General features: G+C 36.2%; 1 protein-coding gene across 7 annotated transcripts in view; it reads right to left on the bottom strand.

Moving 5' to 3' along the window:
* CACNA2D1 (calcium voltage-gated channel auxiliary subunit alpha2delta 1) overlaps positions 1–27,640 on the bottom strand; it is a 541,059-nt gene that overhangs the window by 246,615 nt on the left and 266,804 nt on the right. For all 7 annotated transcript variants that reach the window (XM_069586656.1, XM_069586658.1, XM_069586659.1 and 4 more), the window contains one exon: positions 1,300–1,359. In XM_069586656.1, coding sequence (XP_069442757.1) covers positions 1,300–1,359 — 60 coding nt within the window. The remainder of the gene's footprint in view (positions 1–1,299; positions 1,360–27,640) is intronic.

Below are 27,640 nucleotides of genomic sequence, written 5' to 3'. Positions count from 1 at the left end.
TATATATATTTTATGGATGCCATATTGACCTGTGCACCTATAATAAACAATTGTGGATTAAGCCAGTATCTACATGATACCGATAAATCAAGCAATATGATCAATCCAAATGAAAGAACTTAACTGACAGTAATCAGAGTCTCAACTGAGTAGACTAGGAGTTTACTTAAGAAATATAAATTAGTTGAAAAGAGAGTAAATGTAAATAATATCAGAACTTATAAACACAAAAGACTATTTAACTATTACCCTATAAGTAAATGAAGTGCCATTTACTACATTTTCCTTTGATATACAATATAATCACAGAAACACAAACTAAAAGTGCTAATTTCTAAACCTTAAACCTCAATTCCTAAGCACTAAACAAGTTTAGTGCTGAATTGAAGCACAACTTTCTCACCTTGAAATCTGAGATTTTTGTTTTTCAAAGACAAACGGACAGTATATTCAAGCTGTCATTCTTACTGTAATCATATTAGAGTGAGATACTTTAAATGTGGGGAGGACACAGTTAACATTCCCCAAATGAGTTGTCTGGAATTGTTCTTTAATCAGAAACTAAAGAGATATTCACTATAATTGAAACAACTCAAATATGTAACAGAAGTCTTTTAACTATTAAGGTCAGACTTCTTCAAGGACATACGAAGATAAGACACAGCTAGAGGTGGGAGGAAGGAAGGGAAGGCAAAAGGGAGGGAAGAAGGGAGAGAGAGACGGAAGAAAGAAAAGAGGGAAGGAGGAAGGGTCGGAGGGAGGGAGGCAAAAAAAAAAGAAGGAAATTCATCACAAGAATTTCTGAGATTTGTATAATTCACCCGAATGACTCCTGAAGAACAAAACTAGTTGATCAAAAAAACTTAGACAAAAGTTAGTATCATCTGATATTTGTAAAAGCAAGCCAGAGCAGACAAATGATAATGTCTAGCTAATGTGGAATAAATTAAACAAATCTTAATACATTTATTCTAACTTCAACTGTATTGCCCACCAAAGTGATTACATTATGCGTGTGACTTCTTAGAAAATGCCACTTGTTTTCAACTACTATATTTTCATAATACATACAAAGATAATTCAAATGCTACAGCTTAATGTTATTTTTCTGTTATTAATTTTATAAATACTTTGGAGTATGGGAGAATATTTGAAGGTATTTTTTTTAATGAAGTATAGTGAACTGTTTTTTTGTCCCACAGTCCATCACTAAAAATATATTTTAAATGCAACCGCTAGTTATCAAAACACAAGACATTAATGTAAATATTAATTCAAGTAGTTAAAAAGGGTGCTTACTGCGAAATCCTCTCTCCACTGGTGGGCTGCTTGAACTTTTTCTGCTTCCAAAGCTAGACGCTGCAAAGGAAACAAGATTCTTAGAATTCAAATGACCACATGATTATATAATTGTTATATAATGCTTGGGTTTTCAAATCAATTATTAAGACATAAAAGAAACGTTCCTTATTTGTGATTCATAAATTATAAATGATTTAATAACCTAATTTACTAAAGTTGATATATATGTATTTACTCTTCAGAAATGCAAATAGCATAGCACTCTTGAATACCATTAAGTTCACTACCTCTGCGTCTGCAGTGAGATGCTATCTATCAATGCTATCTGTCAATGACTAGCAAGTATTTAAGAGAAAAGCTTTGATCACTAGAGTATATTAATCTTAGTAAAATCTTGCTTTTAATGAATATCTTTATAACATATATTGGAAAGAAATGACATTAGGAAATCAATAAATATGGGCTAAATTTTATACACACACCTTCTTACTAGCAGTTTTGGCTTTCTTTTTTTACCCAAAAAAGACAAAATTCTAATAATTTTCTCCTTGCTGAAATACACTCTTATCGCTTCTCGGCCTTTTGGCTAAGATCAAGTGAAATACATTCTTAAGAGTTTATTCAGATACCTGTGAGGAGCAAACTATCAATCCACATACTCAAAAATGGCTTTATTTCCCCTTCTTTCTTGTATTCCAAAGTCATTAGAGAATTCTAGCCTGACTTATTTACCTTTAGCACTTTTAAAAGGTTATTTCGTTAGGTTTAGTTGGAGATGAAATACCTATTGTCAGCCTGCTAATGCTTTTTTGCAGATAAATTTTTTTCCTTCATTTTGGAATTGAACCCATGTCTCCTGCATTGCAGGCAGATTCTTTACCAGCTGAGCCACAGGGAAGCCCAAGAATACTGGAGTGGGTAGCCTATTCCTTCTCCAGCGGATCTTCCCGACCCAGGAAACCAACCAGGTTCTCCTGCCTTGCAGGTGGATTTTTATCAACTGAGCTATCAGGAAAGCCCACTGAATCACTTTAAAAGAAAAATTCCCCAGTGTGCTTAAATGACAATGGTTCCAGTTTATCAACTACTAGGGAGTGATGCAATGTAAGAGAATCTACTAAATGTTAGAAATTGTACCAGGGAGAGTAACCCAAAAAAGGTTCTTTTTACCTAACAAAGCCAAACTCCTAAACAGAGCAAAATCATGGGAAAAGTGTATTCAGTTCAGAAAGTCACACTGCATCACAATACATTTAGAAAATCACATACAGTATAAAAATGTTGCTTGAAAAATGAAAAAAAAAAAATGATAAAAGAAATGGAATTGGAAGCAATTTCTTTATAAGAAAACTTTACTAGGAAAGATAGAAAAAAGAAAAGACAGAATGAGGGAAAAAATGCATAAACTTTAGAAAATTCAGAACATATGTCTTCCCCCATTTTTAACAATCCATATAAGAACTAAATTACTCATACAAATGGGGCCAATAATAAACTTAAGCATTTTGTGAATTTAAACAAAAATACTGGATAGAATATAAATAAGTTATATAATTTTTAGGGTAAGAAATATTAGAACTCTAAAATTTCTTGAAGAGGGATATTAAGATTTTTCCTTGCAAGACACACATGAGGAGGCTGCAAATCCAACAAAACACCTTGGGGGACATTCACCCACAGGACCATACATGGTTTTCAAGGCACCAGGTCTCACTCGACCATGCTGGTCTGCACTCTGATCTAACTCAGAATCACATGGTTCATAATATGAACATAATTCATGTTTAATAAGCCATAGTGATAGTAATCATCAGCTAATTATTTCTAGAAAAAAACTAAACAGGTTTGAACAACAGTCACAAACTATAAGACAATTCTCTTAGAGGGCAGAGGCTCCAAATAATCTTTCTTATACATATATATACATATATATACGTGAGAATTATATATATATATATATATATATATATATATATATATATACACACACACTAATTTTATGAAGTAAATGCCATTTATTGCAAGATTGTGAAATAGCTTTAGAAGCCTAAAGACCTGTATTTTTGTAGAAGCAAAAAAGTATTTTAAAATGTTAGTTGGGAGCTGAAAATTTGCTGAATTTTATATCCTCGGCTTGGAAATCAAGAGATATATTATGAAAATGCACTACTACTATCTTCTTTTTTCACAAAGAAATTAATAAAATAATTTTTTCTACCTAGCATTTTTCATGAGAAAGCAAAATACAGAACTTTAGCTACTTAGCCTATCTTAGGAATCGAAACAAATAGTTGCTGATGGTGCCCTTTCTTGTGGCAAAAAACCAGCTAGTCATGACTCACAGAAAACGGACATCTTCTGGACACTGCAAGTCCCTAATTAGCTTTTATTCTGGTAAAGTGACATTTTATATTTTAAAGCCAATGATCTACCATTAAATGCCATGGGGAAATTGTGTTAAGACTGATAAAATCCCTACCTAATAAAATGTGAATGTTTGCTTAGTAGGAAATCTCTGTTTTCATAGTTGCCTATATATATATAGACCCTGTAACAATAACTTGTTCAATCAAAGATCAAGTTGCCAACATCCATTGGATCATCAAAAAAGCGAGAGAGTTCCAGAAATACATCTACTTCTACTTTATTGACTTTGACTGTGTGGATCACAATAAACAGTGGAATATTCTGCAAGAGATGGGAATACCAGATGACCTGACCTGCCTCCTGAGAAAGCTGTATTCAGGTCAAGAAGCTATAGTTAGAACTGGACATGGAACAACAGACTGGGAAAAGAGTACTTTCAAAAGCACTGTATATTGTCATCCCGCTTATTTAACTTATACGCAGAGTACATCATGAGAAATGCTGGAATCAAGCTGGAATTAAACTGGAATCCAGATTGCCGTGAGAAAGATCAATAACCTCAGATATGAAGAGGACACCACGCTTATGGCAGAAAGTGAAGAAAAACTAAAGAGCCTCTTGATCAAAGTGAAAGAATAGAGTGAAAACATTGGCTTAAAACTCAACATTCAGAAAGTAAGATCATGGCATATGGTCCCATCACTTCATGGCAAAGAGATGGGGAAACAATGGAAACAGCAACCGACTTTATTTTTCTGGGCTCCCAAATCACTGCAAATGGTGACTGCAGCCATGAAATTAAAACCCCTCTTGCTCCTTGGAAGAAAAGTTATGACCAACTTAGACAGCATATTAAAAAGCAGAGACATTATTTGCCAACAAAGGTCCATCTAGTCAAAGCTTTCATTTTTCAAGTAGTCATGTATGGATGTGAGAGTTGGACTATTGACAAACCTCAGCACCAAAAAATTGATGCTTTTGAACTGTGGTGCTGGAGAAGACTCTTGAGAGTCCCTTGGACTGCAAGGAGATCCAACCAGTCCATCCTAAAGGAAATCAGTCCTGAATATTCATTGGAAGGACTGATGCTGAAGCTGAATCTCCAATACTTTGGCCACCTGAATGCAAACAACTGACTCGTTGGAAAAGACTCTGATGCTAGGAATGAATGAAGGCGGGAGGATAAGGGGACAGCAGATGATGAGATGATTAGACGGCATCACTGACTCAATGAACATGAGTTAGAGTAAGCTCTGGGAGTTGGTGATGGACAGAGAAGTCTGGCGTGCTGCATTCCATTGGGTGGCAAAGTCAGACATGACTGAGTGACTGAACTGAACTGAACAATAACTTACTTCAGAGAAAGAAAATGTATCACCTCTCATTTAATTTACAATACAGGTTAGTACGGTATCAAACACTAAAACCAGATGTAGCACCAGACAGAAACAAAAAACCGAGATCAGCATAAATACCTGCAAGAAAAAAACTGAAGATTCTGTCATATTAAGATAAGCCAGAAAATTTCATTAAATGGCTTTACTATAAGTAAAACAGCACATATGGATTTAGAAGTCCTTTGGGTATGGAATGATAAGTATAGATACAATGTCATTAAAGTACTAATAATATATACATCCCTACCTACCTGTCGGTTTGAACATGTAAAATAAAAAATAATTTTAAAGATATATTTTAAGAGCAAGTTTAACAAAATGGACTTGAACCTAAGCCTTCCAACTCCAAAGCTTATTCTTATTCCACAAGACCAATCTTTACTTCCCACTAAACCTATCAAAGTGTTAATATCACTTGGCATTCATAGGATATACCCAGACACATAGCAGGATCAAAATTTAAAAAACAAACAAACAAAACAAAACACAGGCAGAAAACTATTTAAGGTTAATGGAAAAACGCCCAGTACTTCTTAGAATTTGCTAAAGACTACAAGAAAAACAGCACAAAATGTCATATGTCAGTTTGGATACTATCTTTTTCTTTGGTCTTGCCCTCAAATCCAGGGAGAATGTTGCTAATCAGGGAGAAAGCCTTTGATATGCAGTGATCTGCAAGGAAAAAAAGAAAAGAAAGAAACAGATAATGGGAGAGGTTTTATCAGATCAGAGAAAGATCAGCTCCCTTGAAGGTCTATTCATTCTCAACCTTCACCTTTTTGTCATATCTTTATCTTTTCCACTAGCACTGCATTCTATCAAGTGATGTGCAAGTTTAATAAAAGCAGTATAATTATACAGCGTAAGAAGAAATAATTCTATCATTCTCCTTAAAAATATCTAAAGATACTTTTTCTTGGGAATATTTTCCAAACCTGTAAGAAATTTACTTCCTAGACTGTATGCTAATTGCATATGAAAGATAAAGTTCTCTGAAACATTTAATTACAAAGAATTTTCCTTTGATAGCTTTGAAAGGAAATCTTCAGGGATCAAATGGTATTTCTGCTAGAATCCAATAATGTTGATACTCAATGTTAATAATATCAAGAACTGAAATAGCATTCAAATAAATAACTAATTCAAAACTATTTCTTTGGTTAGTGTATGTCAAGATTTTTCTTTCTATTAAGTAAATACTAGTTCTCTACAATAGACTGGTAAAAGATGCAAGTATAATATAACCAATGTTCAAGCAGTCAACAAACTGTAAGAATGAGCAAATTATTGTATTACGCCTCTGTTGATAAGTCTTCCCTATTTTCATCCAATGTTCTTAAGATACCTAAAGAATCAGGATAACCATTTGAATGATCTAACCACATCTACTGAAAACAGCAAACAAGTAGAAGAACAGACTTCTGTGTTCTGAAGAAAAGTGTAACAGGTGCCATTGATAACTCTGGATAGTGGCAGTGTTAGTTGCTCAGTCGTGTTTGACTCTTTGTGACCCCATGGACTGCAGTCCACCAGGCTCCTCTACCTGTGGAATTCTCCAGGCAATAATACTGGAGAATGGCTACTGTGTAGCCATTTCCTTCTCCAGGGGACCTTCCTGATCCAGGGATCAAACCTGGGTCTCCTGCATTGCAGGCAGATGCTTTAAAGTGTGAGCCACCAGGGAAGCCCTAGTATGAAAATAAGTTAAATAATTAAACAATTAAAAAATTGTTAAAATAAGCATGCACTTTTGAATCAAACAGATCCAGTTTCCAATTCTGGTGCTGCTGTTCACTCACTATGGAATCACAGGAAATGGACTAAACATTTCTTCAGCATTTCACAACAATATCTACTTTATATATTTTCTATTGATATTTCAATATCTACCATATTATAAACTCAATAAAGTTTTACTTCCCTTTGAATCTTACAAACACAACTACATAGGACACAGTATATTAGCACTATAATCACTGATAACCACTTCAATGTATACATATATGAGTGAAATGAATGAAAACATCTTAATGATCCCTAAGTTTTCACTGTATTTTGATCTGTAAAAAAGCTCTTATCTGTGGAACTACAGAGTGTACCAAAAGCAAACACAATTTAGGGAATATAGCAGTTTTACACAGTAGTCAGTAAAATGAGTTCTTCAGTCTTATTTCATTTTATCTTCTAATAAATGAAATTAGAAACAAGAGCAGATCAGTATATGAACTCTATTTTTCCTTTCTAGTGTAAGATTTAAGGGAGTATCATATATGCAAAACATATAAATACAAGTTGCTGAAATCAAGCCAGTCATTATTTATTCTTTTATTTGTGGCCCAGTGAAAATCAAATCTTTTGGAACATGGCTTCTGGATCTTGTTGTATAGATTTCAGCCAGGATATAACATATTCAGGAAATGCTTCTGAAATTAACTACAAAGCTTCAAGTCTACTATTCCAAAAGGCAATTAGCTCCAAATAAATTGGCAGACTCTTGGAATATATAAGCCAGGGTAAAGGAGATGTCATCTGGTAAGAATAGCAAAACTCCTTTTAGCAATAGTGAAAGTGAATAATACACAACTGGCAATTATCACTATCTTTTTTTTTTTTTTGGCTCTGCAGCACAAACACTAAAATAAAAAGCTGTTGAACAGAAAGTAATTTCTAAATCAGCTCTGTGATACCTGAAAGAGCTGATGCACACCTGATACATACCTCTTTGATACACTTTGATATCTGAAAAGAATCACCAGGTGAACCTGTTCAAATCACCTAGACCACACACAAACCCACTCAACTCCACAACCATTTGAAGATTCTGATTCAGGTATCATTCCCAGAAATCTACATTGTCTCATAGCGAACACCTTTTCCACAGACTAAACCTTGAAAAGGCTCCTCTAGAACAGCAGTACCCAACCTTCTTGGCATCAGGGACCGGTTTTGTGGAGGACAATTTTTCACAAACTGTAACAGTGTGGGGGTGGGGAGTTCAGGATGATTCAGTCACATTACATTTATTGTGCAATTTATTTCTATTATTATTACATTACCTCCACCTTAAATCATCTTAAACCATCAGGCATTAGATCCTGGAGGTTGGGAACCCATGCTCTAGAGGGGAATATTTTAGCTATACTAGACATGTGAATTTAATCACTTTGAAAAACACTGAAACAGTAGCACAAGTTGACAGACAAACAAAAATAACCCACTAGTTCCCTAGCCTTACACTATCCTGACTCCCATCACATACTTAACTCTCTCCATACCTTTGTTGTCTCTCCCTCCTATTCCCTAATCCCCTTTTTCCTTCTCCTCTCTTTCTCTCTCTCTCTCAGACTTTCACTAAAACACTAACTGCAAGTTCATTAGGCACAGGACACATTTCTTTCACGTCTGTACACAGCCAACATTTCATGCCATGTGTAGCAGGGAACAGATTACTCAATTACTGTGTGTGGAAATGTATAAATAGTCACTTTCAAGTACTGTCAAGATTTTATCTCAGTTGTATCAGGATTCATAACTAGGTTCACTACATTATTATCATTCATTATCATGATACTTCAGGAGGTCACAAAACTCGTTCCTACAAGGGAAGCATATTCTAGATCAACACATCACTACTTAATTCTTAATACCTACTGGATCAATTCATCACCCACCACATGATCCTTAAAATTTAGTAGAATTTGGCTATGAATGTGATATGGATCCAAACTTATCCATGTAATTCTACTTCTACTCTGAGACTCTAAAACCAATTTATAATCAGTTGCCTTATTCTTCAAATGTTGAATACAAATGCCGATTCAGAACCCCAAGACATATATCCCTAATGGCCACCAGGTCCACTTTGGCTGCCTGAACCGAGCTACTCCTTTTGATTTTTAAACAATCTTAAATATGTCATCACTGTTCCCTATGAACTAATTCTATATCCAATCACGATTTGGGAGATTCTCTCATGCTTATGCAGATCCTGTGAACAGAAGTGGGGTAGATTCTGCTCTAAATTATCTTCTCAAGAATGTATGTGTAACAAACAGCGTTGGAAGACAGAGTGTCTCCCTGCAGAGCAGAAGATAGATTTATCTCTTCCTCAGGTAATGAAGCTAAAGCTGAAACTCCAGTACTTTGGCCACCTCATGAGAAAAGTTGACTCACTGGAAAAAACTCTGATGCTGGGAGGGATTGGGGGCAGGAGGAGAAGGGGACGACCGAAGATAAGATGGCTGGATGGCATCACGGACTTGATGGATGCGAATCTGAGTGAACTCTGGGAGATGGTGATGGACAGGGAGGCCTGGTGTGCTGCGATTCATGGGGTCGCAAAGAGTCGTACATGACTGAGCGACTGAACTGAATTGAACTGAACAGGTAAATATAAATAATCCCATGGAGCAAAACTTGGGCAGACTCCCTTTAAAAGAGGGACATTTCCCAAGCTCAGGGCTCCTCAACTGTGACACAAGTTCACAGCATAGGCACAATCTATCTGGGCGACTCAGAAATGGCCTGCCCTGGACTTGATGGTAAGGAGTTACCTGTGGGACCTCCCACGCTGGGAGTTACCAAGTCCATTGTATATGACTCAGAGAGTCTCCTGAACCTATGAAATGGTATGGCTAGCTTGTTAGCGTGCACAAAGAGTAAAATCTCAGACCCTTCTCACTTCTCCACACACCATATCTGATTGAGTACACTTCTATGAAAATGCTCACTCGTCCATCTTCCTATCTTCAAACATTCACCATCATATAACTGTTGTCATCTTTATTTTCTCTTCAGTTATTTCCTGAGCATGCATTTTGCACCCCTTTCAAATTATTCCTAGATCAGTGGGGGCAGAGTCACCTGGGAATAGTTCAAATACCCATACTGTTAGATCCCATCTCAGCCCTGTTGAATCAGAAGCTCTATCGATCTGTATTTTACCAAAACCTCCCTGTGATTCTTTTTTTTAAAATTAATTTATTTATTTTAATTGGAGGATAATTACTTTACAAATTTGTAGTAACTTTCACCATACATCAACACAAATCAGCCACGGCTGTACACAGGGTGAAATGATTTGAAAGAACAGCCTACATTGACATGAATCAGCCATGGGTGTGCATGCGTCCCCCATCCTGAACCCCACTCCCAACTCCCTCCCCTTCCCATCCCTCAGGGTTGTCCCAGTGCACCAGCTCTGAGTGCCCTGTCTTATGCATCAAACCTGGACTGGCAATCTATTTCACATATGATAATATACATGTTTCAATGTTATTCTTTCAAATCATTCCACCCTCACCTTCTCCCACAGAGTCCAAAATTCTGTTCTTTATCTCTGTGTTTCTTTTGCTCTCACATATAGGGTCATCGTTAACATCTTTCTAAATTCCATATAAATGCATTAATATACCATATCGGTGTTTTTCTTTCTGACATATTTCACTCTGTATAATAGGTTCCAGTTTCATCCACCTCATTAGAACTGATTAAAATGTATTCTTTTTAATGGCTGAGTAATACTCCATTGTGTATATGTACCACAGCTTTCCTATCCATTCATCTGCAGATGGACATCTAGGTTGCTTCCATGTCCTGGCTATCATAAACAGTGCTGCAATGAACATTGGGGTACCTATGTCTCTTTCAATTCTGGTTTCCTCGGTGTTTATGCCCAGCGGTGGGATTGCTGGGTCATATGGCAGTTCTATTCCAGTTTTTTAAGGAATCTCCACACTGTTCTCGATAGTGGCTTTACTAGTTTGCATTCCCACCAACAGTGTAAGAGGGTTCCCTTTTCTCCACACCCTCTCCAGCATTTACTGTTTGTAGACTTTCTGATAGCAGCCATTCTGACCAGCATGAGATGGTATCTCACTGTGGTTTTAATTTGCATTTCTCTGATAATCAGTGATGTTGAACATCTTTTCATGTGTTTGTTAGCCATCTGCATGTCTTCTTTGGAAAAATGTCTGTTTAGTTCTTTGGCAAATTTTTTGATTGGGTCATTTATTTTTCTGGTATTGAGCTATATGACCTGCTTGTATATTTTTGATATTAATTTTTTGTCAATTGCTTCATTTGATATTATTTTCTCCCATTCTGAAGCTTGTCTTTTCACCTTGCTTATAGTTTCCTTCATTGTGCAAAAGCCTTTAAGTTTAATTAGGTCCCATTTGTTTACTTTTACTTTTATTTCCATTACTCTGGGAGGTGGGTCATAGAGGATCATGCCGTTTTTATGTCAGAAGTGTTTTGCCTATGTTTTCCTCTAGGAGCGGTATAGTTTCTGGACTTACATTTAGATCTTTAATCCATTTGGAGTTTATTTTTGTCTACCTAGATAGCATATTGAAAAGCAGAGACTTACTTTGCCAACAAAGGTTTGTCTAGTCAAGGCTATGGTTTTTCCAGTGGTCATGTATGGATGTGAGAGTTGGACTGTGAAGAAAGCTGAGCACTGAAGAACTGATGCTTTTGAACTGTGGTGTTGGAGAAGACTCTTGAGAGTCCCTTGGACTGCAATGAGATCCAACCAGTCCATCCTACAGGAGACCAGTCCTGGGTGTTCACTAGAAGGACTGATGCTGAGGCTGAAACTCCAATACTCTGGCCACCTGATGCAAAGAACTGACTCACTGGAAAAGACCCTGATGCTGGGAGTGATTGGGGGCAGGAGGAGAAGGGGACGACAGAGGATGAGATGGCTGGATGGCATCACTGACTGGATGGACAAGCGTTTGGGTGAACTCTGGAAGTTGGTGATGGACAGGGAGGCCTGGTGTGCTGCGATTCATGGGGTCGCAAAGAGTCGGACACGACTGAACCGATGGTGTTAGAAAGTGTTCGAGTTTCATTCTTTTACAACTGGTTGACCAGTTTTCCCAACATCACTTGTTAAAGAGATTGTTATTTTTTCCACTGTATATTCTTGCCTCCTTTGTCAAAGATAAGGTGTCCATAGGTGTATGGATTTATCTCTGGGCTTTCCATTTTGCTCCATTGATCTCTGTTTCTGTCTTTGTATAATACTGGCTTGATGACTGTGGTTTTGTAGTATAGTCTTAAGTCAAGCAGGTTGATTCCTCCAGTTCCATTCTTCTTTCTTAAGATTGCTTTGCCTATTCAAGGTTTTTTTGTATTTCCATACAAATTGTGAAATTATTTGTTATAGTTCTGGGAAAAATACTCCTGATAGCTTGAAAGCGATTACACTGAATCTATAGATTGCTTTGGGTAGTATACTCATTTTCACTATATTGAACCTTCTGATCCATGAATACGGTATATTTCTCCAACTACTTGTGTCACCTTTGATTTCTTTAATCAGTGTTTCATAGTTTTCTATATATAGGTAGATTTACTCCTAAGTGTTATACTTTTCATTGCAATAATGAAGGGAATTGTTCCCTTAATTTCTCTGTTTTCTCATTGTTAGTGTACAGGAATGCAAGGGATTTCTGTGTGTTAATTTTATATCCTGCAACTTTACTATATTCATTGATTAGCTCTAGTAATTTTTTGGTGGTGTCTTTAGGGTTTTCTATGTAGAGGATCATGTCATCCGCAGACACTGAGAGTTACACTTCTTTTCCAATCTGGATTCCTTTTATTTTTTTTTCTTCTCTGAATGCTGTGGCCAAAACTTCCAAAACTATGTTGAATAGTAGCGGTGAGAGTGGGCATCCTTGTGTTGTTCCTGACTTTAGGGTAAATGCTTTCAATTTTTCCCATTGAGGATAATGTTTGCTGTGGGTTTATCATATATGGCTTTTATTATGTTGAGGTATATTCCTTCTATGCCTGCTTTCTGGAGGGCTTTTTTATCATAAATGGATGTTGAATTTTGTCAAAGGCTTTCTCTGCATCTATTGAGATAATCAACCAACACCTCCCTGTCCAGCCCCTGCACACTGGCTGGTGGCGGACGCAAGTGTCTGGGGTATTTCTTTGCTGGGAGTTGTGGTTAGGCACGTATTCTGTGGTTTCCCACCGCCCCTCCCCCCAGTTATGTTGCCCTCTGAGATTCCAAAATGCCCCACAGACCCACTGGTGAGAGGGTTTCCTGCTGTTTGGAAACTGCTCCTCCTTCACTACTCCCTCCCCAGGACAGGTCTCCATCTCTGACTCTTTTGTCTCTCTTTTTGTCCTACCTCCTTTCAAAGAGAATGGGCTGCCTTTCTGGGTGCCTGGCGTCCTCTGCCAGCATTGAGAAGTTGTTCTGTGGAAGGTGCTCAGCATTCAAATGATCTTTTGATGAATTTGTGGGGGAGAAAGTGGTTTCCCTGTCCTATTCCTCTGCCATCTTATGTGATTCCTCTGATTCTTATGTGAACTCAAGTTTGAGAAGCACTGTTCTAAAAGAAAAGGTCATAGCACTGTTCTACTGAAGTTTCTATTATCTTAACAGCAAGCTCTAAAAGCTGTAAGAAATAAAACAAGAATAAACTATTTGTTCTAAAGTCTTTTTCAAAAATAATAAACCTTGTAAATCAGATATACAAGAGATGAATACATGAGGCAAAAATCCCTGATTTGATTAACCCCAATCACAAGATAACAATTCAGAAGTCTACTTGTAATTTAGAGCCTTACTTTTACTGATTAATACAGTTTATGAGCTTTGTATCTGAGATTATTAACTTTAATTTCAAAGTATTAAAATACTGAAAATAATACTTGCCAGTTTGAAAAATATGTAAAACAACTGCACAATGTTATAGAACAGAGTGTTAAATGTATATTACAAACTGGAGAAGTATCTTTGATTCTTCAATAAAATATACTAAAATATTATGAATTGAAATTAATAAAATTGAACTTTATAAATGTCTAAAATTGTCTTACTATTTTTCCTTGAATATATTATCAAAACACATTGCCTTAATTTATAACTCACAGTTCTCTCCTTCTTTCTTTCCTTACTTCTTGCATCCTTCCCTTCCCATTTCCCTTCATTGTCTATACAGGACACTGAATGGGCTAAACTTTCTTAGTTCTTTTAAGCCCATCACTCACAATTTGCAGGTACTTTTGTAGGCTACAGGGCTTCATTTTGGTTTTTATATGTTGGTTGGCAAATACAGCATAAACCACAGAAGTGTAGACAAGTGAGAATGAGGAAAACGAGGTACTTCTAAAAAAGGGATCAAATTTTGCAGGAAGCAGGTGATATAAAAGAACTGGTGAAGTATGTAACCACTTTAAGAAGGAAAAGATGTGCAAAGACCACTTTGCACAGTCTTACACTTTGCGTGAGGCTCTGCCTTCCTACAAATCTAGGAATGCACCAAAGTTCACTGAGTTTTACTAGTTTATGAAAATAACAAAACTACTATTTAATTGAACATGATGCAAATTGATATAATTTTTAAAAGATGTAGTATAATAGGTAAGAAGTACCTTTGAAATTATTTCTTGACACTTTGTTTTGACCTTTTTGTTTGTTTTTAAGAAAAAAACAGAAGGTGAATCTAAAGGCTTTAACTCTCTTCAAAGACCATAACTAGAAGCAGGAATAGAAATAAATACACCTGGTCAAAGATTATATGTTTATAATGTACCTTTAGTTTTATATATGCATACATTTAAGTTTATATATTTAGCAATAAACTCATATTAAGTGGGAAAAAAATTATCAAGAAGTGAAAGTCGGTCAGTCGTGTGTCTGACTCTTTGCGGCCCCATGGACTATACAGTCCATGGAACTCTCCAGGCCAGAATACTGGAGTGAGTAGCTGTTCCCTTCTCCAGGGGATCTTCCCAACCCAGGGATCAAACCCAGGTGTCCTTCATTGCAGGTGGATTCTTTACAAGCTGACCACAACGGAAGCCCAAGAATACTGCAGTGGGTAGCCTATCCCTTCTCCAGGGGATTTTCCCGACCCAGGAATCCATCCGGGGTCTTCTGTATTGCAGTTGGTTTCTTTACCAGTTGAGCCAGTAGGGAAGCTCTATTAAGAAGGGTGGACTGAAAAATCTACAAAACTTTTTGTGATATCCTATACTGAAAACTGGATCATGGAAAAAGCAAGAGAGTTCCAGAAAAACATCTATTTCTGCTTTATTGACTACGCCAAAGCCTTTGACTGTGTGGATCACAAGAAACTGTGGAAAATTAAGAAAGAGATGCGAATAACAGACTACCTGACCTGCCTCTTGAGAAATCTGTATGCAGGTTAGGAAGCAACAGTTAGAACTGGACATGGAACAACAGCCTGGTTCCAAATAGGAAAAGGAGTACATCAAGGCTGTATATTGTCACCCTGCTTATTTAACTTATATGCAGAATACATCATGAGGAATGCTGGGCTGGAAGAAGCACAAGCTGGAATCAAGATTGCCAGGAGAAATATCAATAACCTCAGATATGCAGATGACACCACCCTTATGGCAGAAAGTGAAGAGGAAATAAAAAGCCTCTTGATGAAAGTGAAAGAGGAGAGTGAAAAAGTTGGCTTAAAGCTCAACATTCAAAAAACTAAGATCATGGCATCTGGTCCCATCATGGGAAATAGATGGGGAAACAGTGGAAACAGTGTCAGACTTTATTTTGGGGGGCTCCAAAATCACTGCAGATGATGATTACACCCATGAAATTAAAAGATGCTTACTCCTTGGAAGAAAAGTTATGACCAACCTAGATAGCATATTCAAAAGCAGAGACATTACTTTGCCAACAAAGGTCCATCTAGTCAAGGCTATGGTTTTTCCAGTGATCATGTATGGATGTGAGAGTTGGACTGTGAAGAAAGCTGAGTGCCAAAGAATTGATGCTTTTAAACTGTGGTGTTGGAGAAGACTCTTGAGAGTCCCTTGGACTGCAAGGAGATCCAACCAGTCCATTCTGAAGGAGATCAGCCCTGGGTGTTCTTTGGAAGGAATGATGCTAAAGCTGAAACTCCAGTACTTTGGCCACCTCATGTGAAGAATTGACTCGTTGGAAAAGACTCTGATGCTGGGAGGGATTGGGGGCAAGAGGAGAAGGGGACGACAGAGGATGAGATGGCTGGATGGCATCACTGACTCGATGGACATGAGTTTGAGTAAATTTCGGGAGTGGGTGATGGACAAGGAGGCCTGGAGTGCTGCAATTCAAGGGCTCACAAAGAGTTGGACGTGACTGAGTGACTGAACTAAACTGATACTGAAAACTTAAAACGTTTATCCTATTAGTAAAGGATCATTTCTTTTCAGATACAACATCTTTCAGCAATTATAAACAATAAAGCGTTTATAACTGTATTTCCCTTGTCATAATTAAAGAGTTTTAAAACAACCTGAATTATTAACCCTCTAAATCAACTCACAGACAAAAAGAAATTCATTATCTGCCATTGCCCTAAGCTGCTCTTTGAACAAATAACTAGAGAGGGTAGCTACTGCACATAAATTTAAAGTAACAGTAAATGCAGTAGTTTCATAATATTACATAGTAACCAAAGATATTACAGAATGTATTCAGCTATTCTGAACTTAATTTTGAGGTTAGTTTACAGACCACCACAATACTGTAAAGTAATTAGCCTCCAATTAAAATAAATAAATTAAAAATAAAATTAAATTTAAAACTAAAATATGCCAAAAGTCAAAAACATTAAAAAAATTTTGTGCAGGGCTTGTTCAAGAAAAATTTAGGAAACCATAAAAAAAAAGTATTGACTTTGAAAATATGGGCCAAGTTATTTAATTTCTCTGCACTTCTGTTTCTTCATCTGTAAAACAGATAATAGTACCCTTTTGCTGAATTATTTGGGCATTAGATAAGATTTTTGCTAAACAAACATAGCAGTGAAAAATATCCTTGTCAACAAAAGCTTTTAGAAATTAAGAACAGGAACAAGGAGCTTTTTCATTTTATTGAAGTATAATCAAACAATTATATATCACAGTAGTCTAAATAAACTGCAGTGCACCCAAGATCCTGTCAGATTACAGCTGCTTCAGCACCCTCCATCCTTTTAATTTTACAATAATGATTTGCCGACTTCAGCTCTCCTTCTCCAACCACTCTCCCTTTGATTCTTCTGTCAAAGGAGATTTGCTTCCTTTACCGCAGGCTACTCTCTAAGTGCTTGTAAACTATAATTCCTGTTATGTTATCTTAATTTTTTTTTTTACTTTTAAATAATCTACCTTTGAGTTTAATTAACTCACAGGTTGCCAATTTGGTGGGTGGGTTGTTGGCTCAGAAGAGAAAAAAAAAATCTGATCATAGACAGCAGGAAAATTCTGTGTTTTGAGAATGTTGCTACGGAAATACTCCTTTTATTTTCTGCTTTTGCTAATGCATGAGTGGTGAATGTATCACATTGTGTGGCAGATAAAACTGCATCCTGTGTGCTCCTCCCCCACGTGTGTAATTTTTCCTCTAAGGATTTGGAAAATCACTGTGATGTGTAAATCAATCAAATTGGCAAAATATCCAACTTATTAGTCTTTATTTTTTACCATATCAGAATCATCCACTACTAATCTGGAAAAAAAAAAACAAACGCCATTTCTCAGCCTGGAAGGGGGGGGATATGGGGGAGGATGGATACATGTATACACGTGGCTGAGTCCCTTTGCTGTTTACCTGCACCTATCACAACACTGCTTTAATTGGCTATACCCCAGTAAAAAGTAAAAGATAATAAAAATAAATAAAAATTTAAAAAATTAAAATGCCATCCCTGTTCCTCCCTTTTCTATAGAATGTTTTTAAATGGCTATAAAAAATTCAGATGTGATTTTTCTTTAGAATTTAAATTACTTTTAAGTTATGAATTAAAAATTTAACAGTAAATAAGTGAAATGATGGGAACCATAAATTTTATCACAGATACATTTCAAAGATAAGCAATTTAAAATGAATTTATTATTTATTTTTTTTTTGTTTTGTTTTTTATTTTTTAAATTTTAAAATCTTTAATTCTTACATGCATTCCCAAACATGAACCCCCCTCCCACCTCCCTCCCCATAACATCTTTCTGGGTCATCCCCATGCACCAGCCCCAAGCATGCTGCATCCTGCGTCAGACATAGACTGGCAATTCAATTCACATGATAGTATACATGTTAGAATGTCATTCTCCTTATTACCTGAACCTGCCTTACCTTGAAAAAAAAATTCTGTTACAGAATATGAAATCAAGTAGTGTAGTGTCCAACTACAGAAAATTGCCATTTTTGGACTCTTTATTAAGTGATAAAGTCAGAGAAGCAAAATTTTATAACTTTAAAAGTAAAAACCTTAGAAGCCAAGATAATATTGCTATTCACATTCACAGAATTATCTCCACAGTAATATAGTACTGCTCTTGTTCTATGCATGGAAAATTCAGCTTATCGATTAGTTTTTCTTTATCCTGAATGTGAGCCAATGTTTAATTGCTTCATATCCATAACTGTATTAACTTTGAATAAATTGTTTTAAATAAAAAATGTGTTCTATGACACAAAGGAGATTAATTACTAAAAGACAATAGCAATCCTTTGCTTTCAATCAAAAAGGCAGAAAAGCATGGCCACCTAATGAGGATTCAGCTTCATTAACTTTCCTCAAATCTCATTTGTATTATAAAAGACCACCATATATTCAATTCCCAGAAAGGTAAATTTAATCAACCCAATAGTGTGTGGATTTGTTTACACCACTATTGCTCATTATCTAACTGCAATCTCCTGCTCTCTTCAAATTGTAATATCATCTTATTAAATATTCTCTTCTAGTACCCTGGACTATTTTCAATTGAATAAGGGAATCCTCCAACATCCTAAACCCATCACCATGTCCTCTTGGCATTATGATAAAAAATCAAGCCATAAAATCTTACGTTATTAAAGACTGGAAAGGATTTTAGAGGCTATTCCTCTCACAAAGGAATAACAAAACAAATTAGATAAAGACCCTTCTGTCTGGGCACTGAATAAAGCAACCCAAAAGGATTTTTGTTAGAAAGGAAAGTATGCTATCGAATGATACCACAAAATTACAAAATCTGTTCCACTATATATAGTGTAAATATACTCACATTTAGTAAGTATATTGCTAATGAGGGCAATAATAAACATATGCTTAATAAAGAAGATCAAGGTTTTATGCACAACTCAATAAATCAAGTATCTATAGAGATTTGCTTTTCTTTCTTCATCCAGATCTCCATATGACCCCCTTCATATATAATTACTAAAGATTTGTAAACAAGTATCAGAGAGCTAAGGTGTCAAGAAGTTACCTTTTAAGTTAATTCACCTTAACTACTACTAGGAAATATATACTTACACTTTTACTGACTGTATATTTCATACATTTTAAGACATATTTTTGCATCTAGTCAATGTAAGGATATCCTAGTAGGCATATTTATTTAAATATCTTTATAATCTATTTCCAGCCTGGGAAATAACTTTTCAAAAGCTATTAATTTAGAAGACTTCTGCAGTATTAGTTTTCTGATAAAAGCTTTGAGAGCTTCCCAAAGCAATCTGAATTTATTGAGCTGCGTTTCAACAAAAAGGTGTTTAATTAGTTGTCTCACACTTTTCTAAATCTGAAAACCTAATCACCACCTTCAAACTCAAAGAACATAGGCAAGCTGCTTTGAATATTATCCTGTACAAAACTTTTGGTTTTTCTTTCCACTCATTTCCACCTTCTATCCAGGAAAATTTTGACTTTAAAAGTATTCCATAACATTTAAAATCAAAGAAAAAATGTAAAACATCAAAGCATGAATAAACCCAACTAATTTCCTTTTCTCTTGTTAATGGAGCATACATATGTGTGACTGTGTGTGAATGTGTGCCTGTGTAATAATCTTCAAGCATAAATGGGCATTTGAGAGCAGCTAATCAAAGACAAGGACAAAGAAAAGTAAAGAAAATGAAAAAGCTGAATCACAGTATTAATGAATATATTTCAAAGGACAGGCTGCAATAAACAACTTTAGTCAGATATGATTTTCTCTCAATTTGGACTCACATTCATCTTAGAAACCCACAGAAAAATTATCACTACTTACTGAGAGTTTAAGCCCCACAACTCTCCAAAACAATCTCACCATATACTTCAAAGAACTTCTTAAAGTTGTATGTTCAGAAATCCATGTAGGTAAGAAAGCGTGAGTCTTCTTTACCCAAATCCACTTTGTTCTGTGAGATATATGTACATATCTTTAAGCACCAAGATACAGTTCTTGCCCTCAAGAATTTCACAATTTAATGTACAGAAAGAAAAAAGGAAAAAAAGTTTAATGGGATGATTAATGGAGTATCCTAAAGTCACTTAATCAACACTGGGGTTCCAAAGGAAAAATGAGAATGTGACTTTTAATCACCTAGTGCTGAGTGTCAGGTATTGCGCTAGATAATCTCACAATAACTCCATCAACGGTATTATTATCACCATGTTCAAAGTGTAAAAACCTTTTCCCAGCAGGCCTGAGGTCTGTTATGGAACAGGAAATATAAACATAAATATATATATATGTATATTATATATATATATATATGCTTCATTTACTATCAAATACAATCTTTAAAAATGGAGAATTTTTTTTAAGAAATAACGGTCCTGATAGTGTTTGCTTCATAGGAGAGAAGACTGAAAAAAGTTAATTTCAATTTCTAAATCAAAATGGAATATGGGGACTGCATAGGGAAGAAGCAGAATAAGTGTGGCTGGCAGCACAAAAAATTATTTCTAGAAAAACTGAATTTTTCCTAAGGAGACTAAATCCTATGAAAAAGAAATGCATTTTGTTCTGCTGTGCATCTAGTTGGCTTTACATACACAAGTTTGGGAATCAAGCTAAGAAAACCATAATTCTCTGTAGGTAAAATGAAATTACAGTTCTGAGGAAGGTAGGTGAGGAAGGAAATCCTGGAGGGTATTAGGAAGGAAAGAAGACACTTCAAGGTTGTATGTATATGTAGAGCAGATACAATGAGAGACTAGGGACAATTTCTCAACTGGGGACAGTCAAAAAATTTTTAAACAGTTGAGAAGCTTAATTTTCAATTTAGCATGACTTTTGTGGCAGAGTTAATCCCTTACTATAACTTTCCCCTGATATCTTCAGTATGGCACACATGATCACTTTGGGAAATTGAAGAAACATATTTAGCTTCTTTGGGGCCAATAAGGTATGTAAGAAAAAGGCTAAAACCGTGGAAGTAGAATTTGAATGCAAAAATAACATTGTTACTTTTAAAGGCACAAAATCTTGAAGAAGGACTTTCTGAGGGAAACAGTATCTATTAGGTTTGGGAGTTTGGGATTTTGAGATATATGTGGAATCTGGAAATCTGAGTAAGGTTTTAATGTTTCGGAATGAGGAACAATAGCTTAAAAATGCAGAAGTATTGACTGACAGCTATCTTCTCTGTGAAAATATTAAATGTGATCCTACAAGGAGACTATATAGAGAAAGGCAAAGAGAGTTGAGAGTTAATCTTTGAGAAATATCTATTTCTTATGTACAAGGATCAATAGAACCAGTAAAGAAAACAGAATGTCAGCATCCAAAGTGATTCAAAACTGATTCTAAAATGTATAGGTCACAAGCTGAAATAACGGTGGTGTACATATCAAATAATCTCCCTTTGGCAGAGGCCCTGATAGGTTTTCTTATTTCTTTTATTCAGTATGCTCCATTGGCTCTGCATTTTCTACATAGATTTTCGAATGCTAGTAACTTGAACAGTCATTCCCTTTTAAAAAAATTTATTTAAACATCGGAATGAAATACTGTGTGTGCACATGCGTGGGCAAGCACACACACATACACACACACAACCATATAAGGGCATCTAAAATCCTGACCTCTATAAAAAATACTAGTTGATTAATGATATTTTAGTCATAATTTTCTTATTCCATTAAAGTTATCAAGTTTACCTCTGAATCGATAGATAAACTGAAACTACATTCCTAATCTAATTCCTAATCCCTTTTGTGTGATGTTTCTTCTGCTCAACTATATTGGTGAGTGATACGCTGATCTCAAGGGTATACAAATCTTATCCTGAAGCTTTATAGCTAGATTTGGATAGAGAACAGCATTAAGTAGAAAAGCATCTAACTCCTTATAATTCAAAACATCAAACAAGGCCAAACAGGTAAGAGAAGTGTTCCAATAGTATGAATGGTAGACACAGCTGGAAATTTTTCTGAAGTGATTGCAAACAATACACATTTATACATTATCGAGTTTTTTTGATGACTAATGGCCATATGACAATAGAAAATTAATCTCTTTTAACATTTGTGTCCAAAATAGATCCAGGCAAACTGACAAATATCTGGGAAATTTTAGCAGTGTTTGGAATTAACAAAAATTGCTTCACTGTAGTTTGCCAAATTTTTTGAGATGTGTGGGTTTGTAGGAGCATTTTTAAGTCTAATAAAGATTCAGCATGGACAAAATGAAAAGTCTAATTTCTATAGTACATTAAAACAATGAATCTTCACAAAACATGTACTATACCTGAACACATCGTAATATACAGAAATGCATACTACATTGAAATGAGTATTAAAATTAATGCACTGCATTTCATAGTTAAGAGTTTTTAAAATCATTTTAGCAATGTTTTAAAAACCTTGGAGAATGCCTGAGTATTTACCCTTTCCACTTCACCTAAAATTTAACATAGGAACAGTACATATTATTAATACTAAAAACAAATTTATCATGATAGCTAATTATGATATTTATTATGCTTAACTTTATCTTTGATTAGCTGCTTTAAAACCAAAAAACTCATTTGATGTTTGTAAATAAAATCTAAGAATATATATATATATATACACACACTAATATGTATAAATGCTTTGCAAGTATTCCTTATATTTATGCATGTTTTATTGCTTTTATAAGTTTTTTTTTAAGTCACTTTTGTACAACTAACTGCTTTCAGATTGGGCTGGCCTATCATTATAATAATTTGGCATCAAAATGAGGAGACCACATTGCTGCTCTGGTAGCAAATCCCCTTAAATAACAAATTTTGTGTTGAATTAAATCTCTACAACTAACCAACCAGCAGGATTTCAAAGCCGTTGCTGAGAGCAGAGGTTGGTACCAGTCATTAGCAGAGTTTCTGGTGATCTTCCATGAGCTGCTCAGAGGACCTGGGTATTTGCTATCACAAGCAACCTCCAGTTGGGTCTGCCTCCCTGAGTGCTTCTGGGAGTCACGTCAGGGCACAAAGGCTCCTGTGACTGCCACAACTCTGTCCTTCAAGATGACAAACGTAATTATGTTTTGTGCAAAAATAGCAAATACCAAGTAAATAAACTTTCTCAAGTTCACCTAGGATTAGGCAAACGTTTCTACTTCCTATACTGGAACAGCTAAAAAAAAAATAATAATAATCCTAAAATGATTTGCATGCATAGGTGTTTCTGCATTGATTTGCATGCATAGGTGTTTCTGCATGTGGAAAAAACATTCAATAGTTGAGGTATTTACATGATGGATCTCATAGCCATGTTTCCTTAAGTCTGTTTTTTAAAATTAATTGCAGCTAGTAAGCTAAAGTTAAAGCAGAAGCATCAGAAATCTTCTAATGAGAAGATGAGGCAAATAAAATTATGTGATATTTTTATTTGATATATATTATGGCATTTTTAATAGAAAATTAATTTCAAAAACATGTTGAGATCAGATTTGGGGAAAAGACATAATAACAATGTTTGGCAAAGGTCATATCAAGGCGAAGAAATAGAGTAAAAAGAGAATAATATTCTCTGTAAGAAAGGGCTGCAAACCTATAATGAAAAGCAACTCTCTAGTGTATCTAGAGTGTATAACGAGATAAGATACAGTGAAAGTGCTTGATAGATGGAAGGTGAGCAGTACTGTAGTTTTCTATCTGCTCAGCACAAGGAGAGAATGAGACAGAATGAGGGTGAGGGGTAGGGAGAGCAGCAACACAAGAAGTAATACAAAGGTAACTTTTTGAATTTTACTCATCTTAAGCAGAGAAAGTTTTTGCTTCACAATTTTTAAATGTTCCAATTAGTGAACTAGACTCTATGTATTTCCACGTAATTCTGCAGATTTATAATATATCTCAATTCAAAAATCCCATTAACAATTAATTTTCATTTACAAAAAAAAAGACACTACAATTGGTGTCAGGGATGTAAATACCAAAGAGAGTTCGTGCATTAAAGAACTGCATAGTCTCATAAGGGAGAAAGACAAAACCACCATTATCCAGGTTGATGAGTGATTGGATGGGAGTAAGTTGCCAGAAAAACATAAATGGGAACAGCTAATGTCAAATGAGGTGGGGTGTGACATTAGGGGAAGTGCCCTTGAGAAGGTGATTCCTGAATTGTCTTAATATCAAATGGGAATTAATTAAGTAAGGAAGATGATGATGAAGGGTGTTCAAAGTGTTTTGATAAGATAAAGAATTTGGGTTTTGAAGGACTGCTAGATAAACGGGGAACAAATATCTAAAGATTTTGCCTGCTATCAGAACTGGATTATTTTTAAAGGTCTCTAGGACACTATGGTGCAAGTGACTGCCTTCCTTCCTTGCAAGGTCAAATCTCCTTTCCCTAAGTCAGAATATTATCCCCTCTGATTCTGTAATTTCAGATCTTAAGAAGCAAAAACCCTCTTGCCTAGTGAAATCTTTATCAGATTGAACATTGTACCCTCTTGTCCTGATTCAGGTTGAAAGAGCTACAGAGTAACTAACACTATTTACACACCAGACTCTAAGACACTACCTCCTACACTCGATGCAACCCTTAATAGTTTGGCTCAAGGGAAGGAGGAGAAATGATGGCAGAAAGGGTCCCCTTTGGCTGAAGAGTTATAATTTGCTGTGTGTGGGTTTGAAGGAATACCAGGGCTAAATCCGTTTCCCAGGAAATCTTAACCATTTTACAGAAATTCTCTCCCTGGAGATCTCTCAGTGTGATCACATAGAAATGGTGATTCCCACCTCTGGAATGGCGTGTAAGTTTCTCCATCCAATGTAGATTCTGATGATTCAAGTCAGGCTCTTTTAGCTGGGGACTTATTGACTCACTCCAGGTATACTCTTCACTTTTTATTATCTAGCCTCAAGGAGGGACTTTAGCAAAAGCTAGAAATAGATTTTGGAACCACTGTTTTCAAATGTAACATACACAGGCTAATAACTCTCTTTAGAACAGGGATACTTTACACTCATAATCCTCAGCTTTGGAGCCTAGGCAAAATGTCCAGATGAGAAGACTCTCATGTCAACAATCAGTTTTATATGATATGACGTTTAGAACATATCAAAATGCAATGCCACTAAAGAATTCTATGATGGATGTTTGGAAAGATAGATAGAAGAGGTATATCTGAGGTAGAGATTTCTGTTAGGTACCTATCACTAATACAGTAGGGCAACAACAATGGGAAACAAGATTAAACCCAAGGGTACGAGGAATGGTGATGTAAGAAAGATTCAGTGGAAGTGACAAGTAGATTTAAGGGATTAGAACTGACAGAGTGCTTGAAGAACTACCAATAGAGGTTTGAGACACTGTACAGGAGGCAGGGATCAAGACCATCCCTAAGAAAAAGAAATGCAAAAAGCCAAAATGATTGTTTGAGGAGGCCATACAAGTAGTTGCGAAGAGAAGTGAAAGGCAAAGGAGAAAAGGAAAGATATACCCATATGAATGCAGAGTTCCAAAGAAGAACAAGGAGAGATCAGAAAGCCTTCCTTAGTGATCAATGCAAATAGAGGGAAACTATAGAATGGGAAAGACTAGAGATCTCTTCAAGAAAATTAGAGATACCAAGGGAATATTTCATGCAAAGGTGGGCAAAATAAAGGCAGAAATGGTCCTGACCTAACAGAAGCAGAAGATATTAAGAAGAGGGGGCAAGAATATACAGAAGAACTATGCAAAAATTATTATCATGACCCAAATAATTACAATTTATGATCACTCACCTAGAGCCAGAAATCCTGGAAAGCCAAGTCAAGTGGGCCTTAGGAAGCATCAGTACAAACAAAGCTAGTGGAGGTGATTGAATTCCAGTTGAGCTATTTCAAATCCTAAAAGATGATGCTGTGAAAGTGCTGCCAGCAAATCTGAAAAACTCAGCACTGGCCACAAGAATGGAAAAGCTCAGTTTTTATTCCAATTCCAAAGAAACAAAATGCCGAAGAATGATCAAACTATTGCACAATTGCACTCATTTCAAACAAGAGCATGGTAATGCTCAAAACTCTCCAAGCCAGGCTTCAACAGTATGTGAAACGTGAACTTCCAGATGTTCAAGCTGGATTTAGAAAAGGCAGAGGAACCAGAGATCAAATTACCAACATCCGTAGGATCATTAAAAAAGCAACAGAGTTCCAGAAAAACATCTACTTCTGCTTTACTGACTATGCAAAAGCCTTTGACCATGTAGATCACAGCAAACTGTGGAAAATGCCAGCATGTAGATCACCTGACCTGCCTCCTGAGAAATCTGTATGCAGGTCAGAAAGCAATAGTTAGAACTGGACATGGAACAACAGACTGGTTTGAAATGGGGAAAGGAGTATGTCAAGGTTGTATATTGTCACCCTGCTTATTTAACTTCTATGCAGAGTACATCATGAGAAACATCGGGCTGGATGAAGCACAAGCTGGAGTCAAGATTGCTGGGAGAACTATCAATAGCCTCAGATATGCAGATGACACCACACTCAAGGCAGAAAGTGAAGAAGAACTAAAGGGCTTCTTGATGAAAATAAAAGAAGAGGATGAAAAAGTTTGCTTCAAACTGAGCATTCAGAAAACTAAGACCATGGCATCTGGTCCCATCACTTCATGGCAAATAGATGGGAAACAGTGCAAAGAGTGGCAGACTTTATCTTTTGGGCTCCAAACTCACGGCAGTGGTGACTGCAGCCATTTAATTAAAAGACGCTTGCTCCTTGGAAGAAAACTTTTGACCAACCTGGACAGCATATTAAAAAGCACAGACATTACTTTGCCAACAAAGGTCTGTCTAGTCAAACCTACGGTTTTTACAGTAGTCACAAATGGATGTGAGAGTTGGACACATCCATAAAGAAAGGTGAGCACCAAAGAATTGATGCTTTTGAACTGTGATGTTGGAGAAGACTCTTGAGGGGCCCTTAGACAGCAAGTATATCCAGCCAGTCCATCCTAAAGGAAATCACTCCTGAATATTCATTGGAAGGACTGATGCTGAAGCTGAAACTCCAATACTTTAGCCACTTGATGGGAAGAACAGACTCATTAGAAAAGACCTTGAGCTGGGAAAGATTGAAGGTGGGATGAGAAGGGAACGACAGGATGAGCTGGTTGGATGGCATCACCGACTCAATGGACATGAGTCTGAATAAGGTCCAGGAGTTGGTGATGGACAGGGAAGCCTGGCGTGCTGCAGTCCATGAGGTCGCAAAGAGTCGGAGCCGACTGAGTGTCTGAACTGAACTGAAGGAGACAGAATTGAGAGGATTGGGATACGGAGATCCTAGAACTACTGCTGCTATTGGGTTTTTTGGTTTTTTTACGGCCCTAGTTGGTCTGTATTTCCCTCCCCCCACCCCCCCCTTTAAAGAAAGA

The sequence above is a fragment of the Ovis canadensis genome, chromosome 4, assembly GCF_042477335.2.
Source record: "Ovis canadensis isolate MfBH-ARS-UI-01 breed Bighorn chromosome 4, ARS-UI_OviCan_v2, whole genome shotgun sequence".
Taxonomy (NCBI): Eukaryota; Metazoa; Chordata; class Mammalia; order Artiodactyla; family Bovidae; genus Ovis; species Ovis canadensis.
This window is presented reverse-complemented; position numbering and strand designations above follow the sequence as displayed.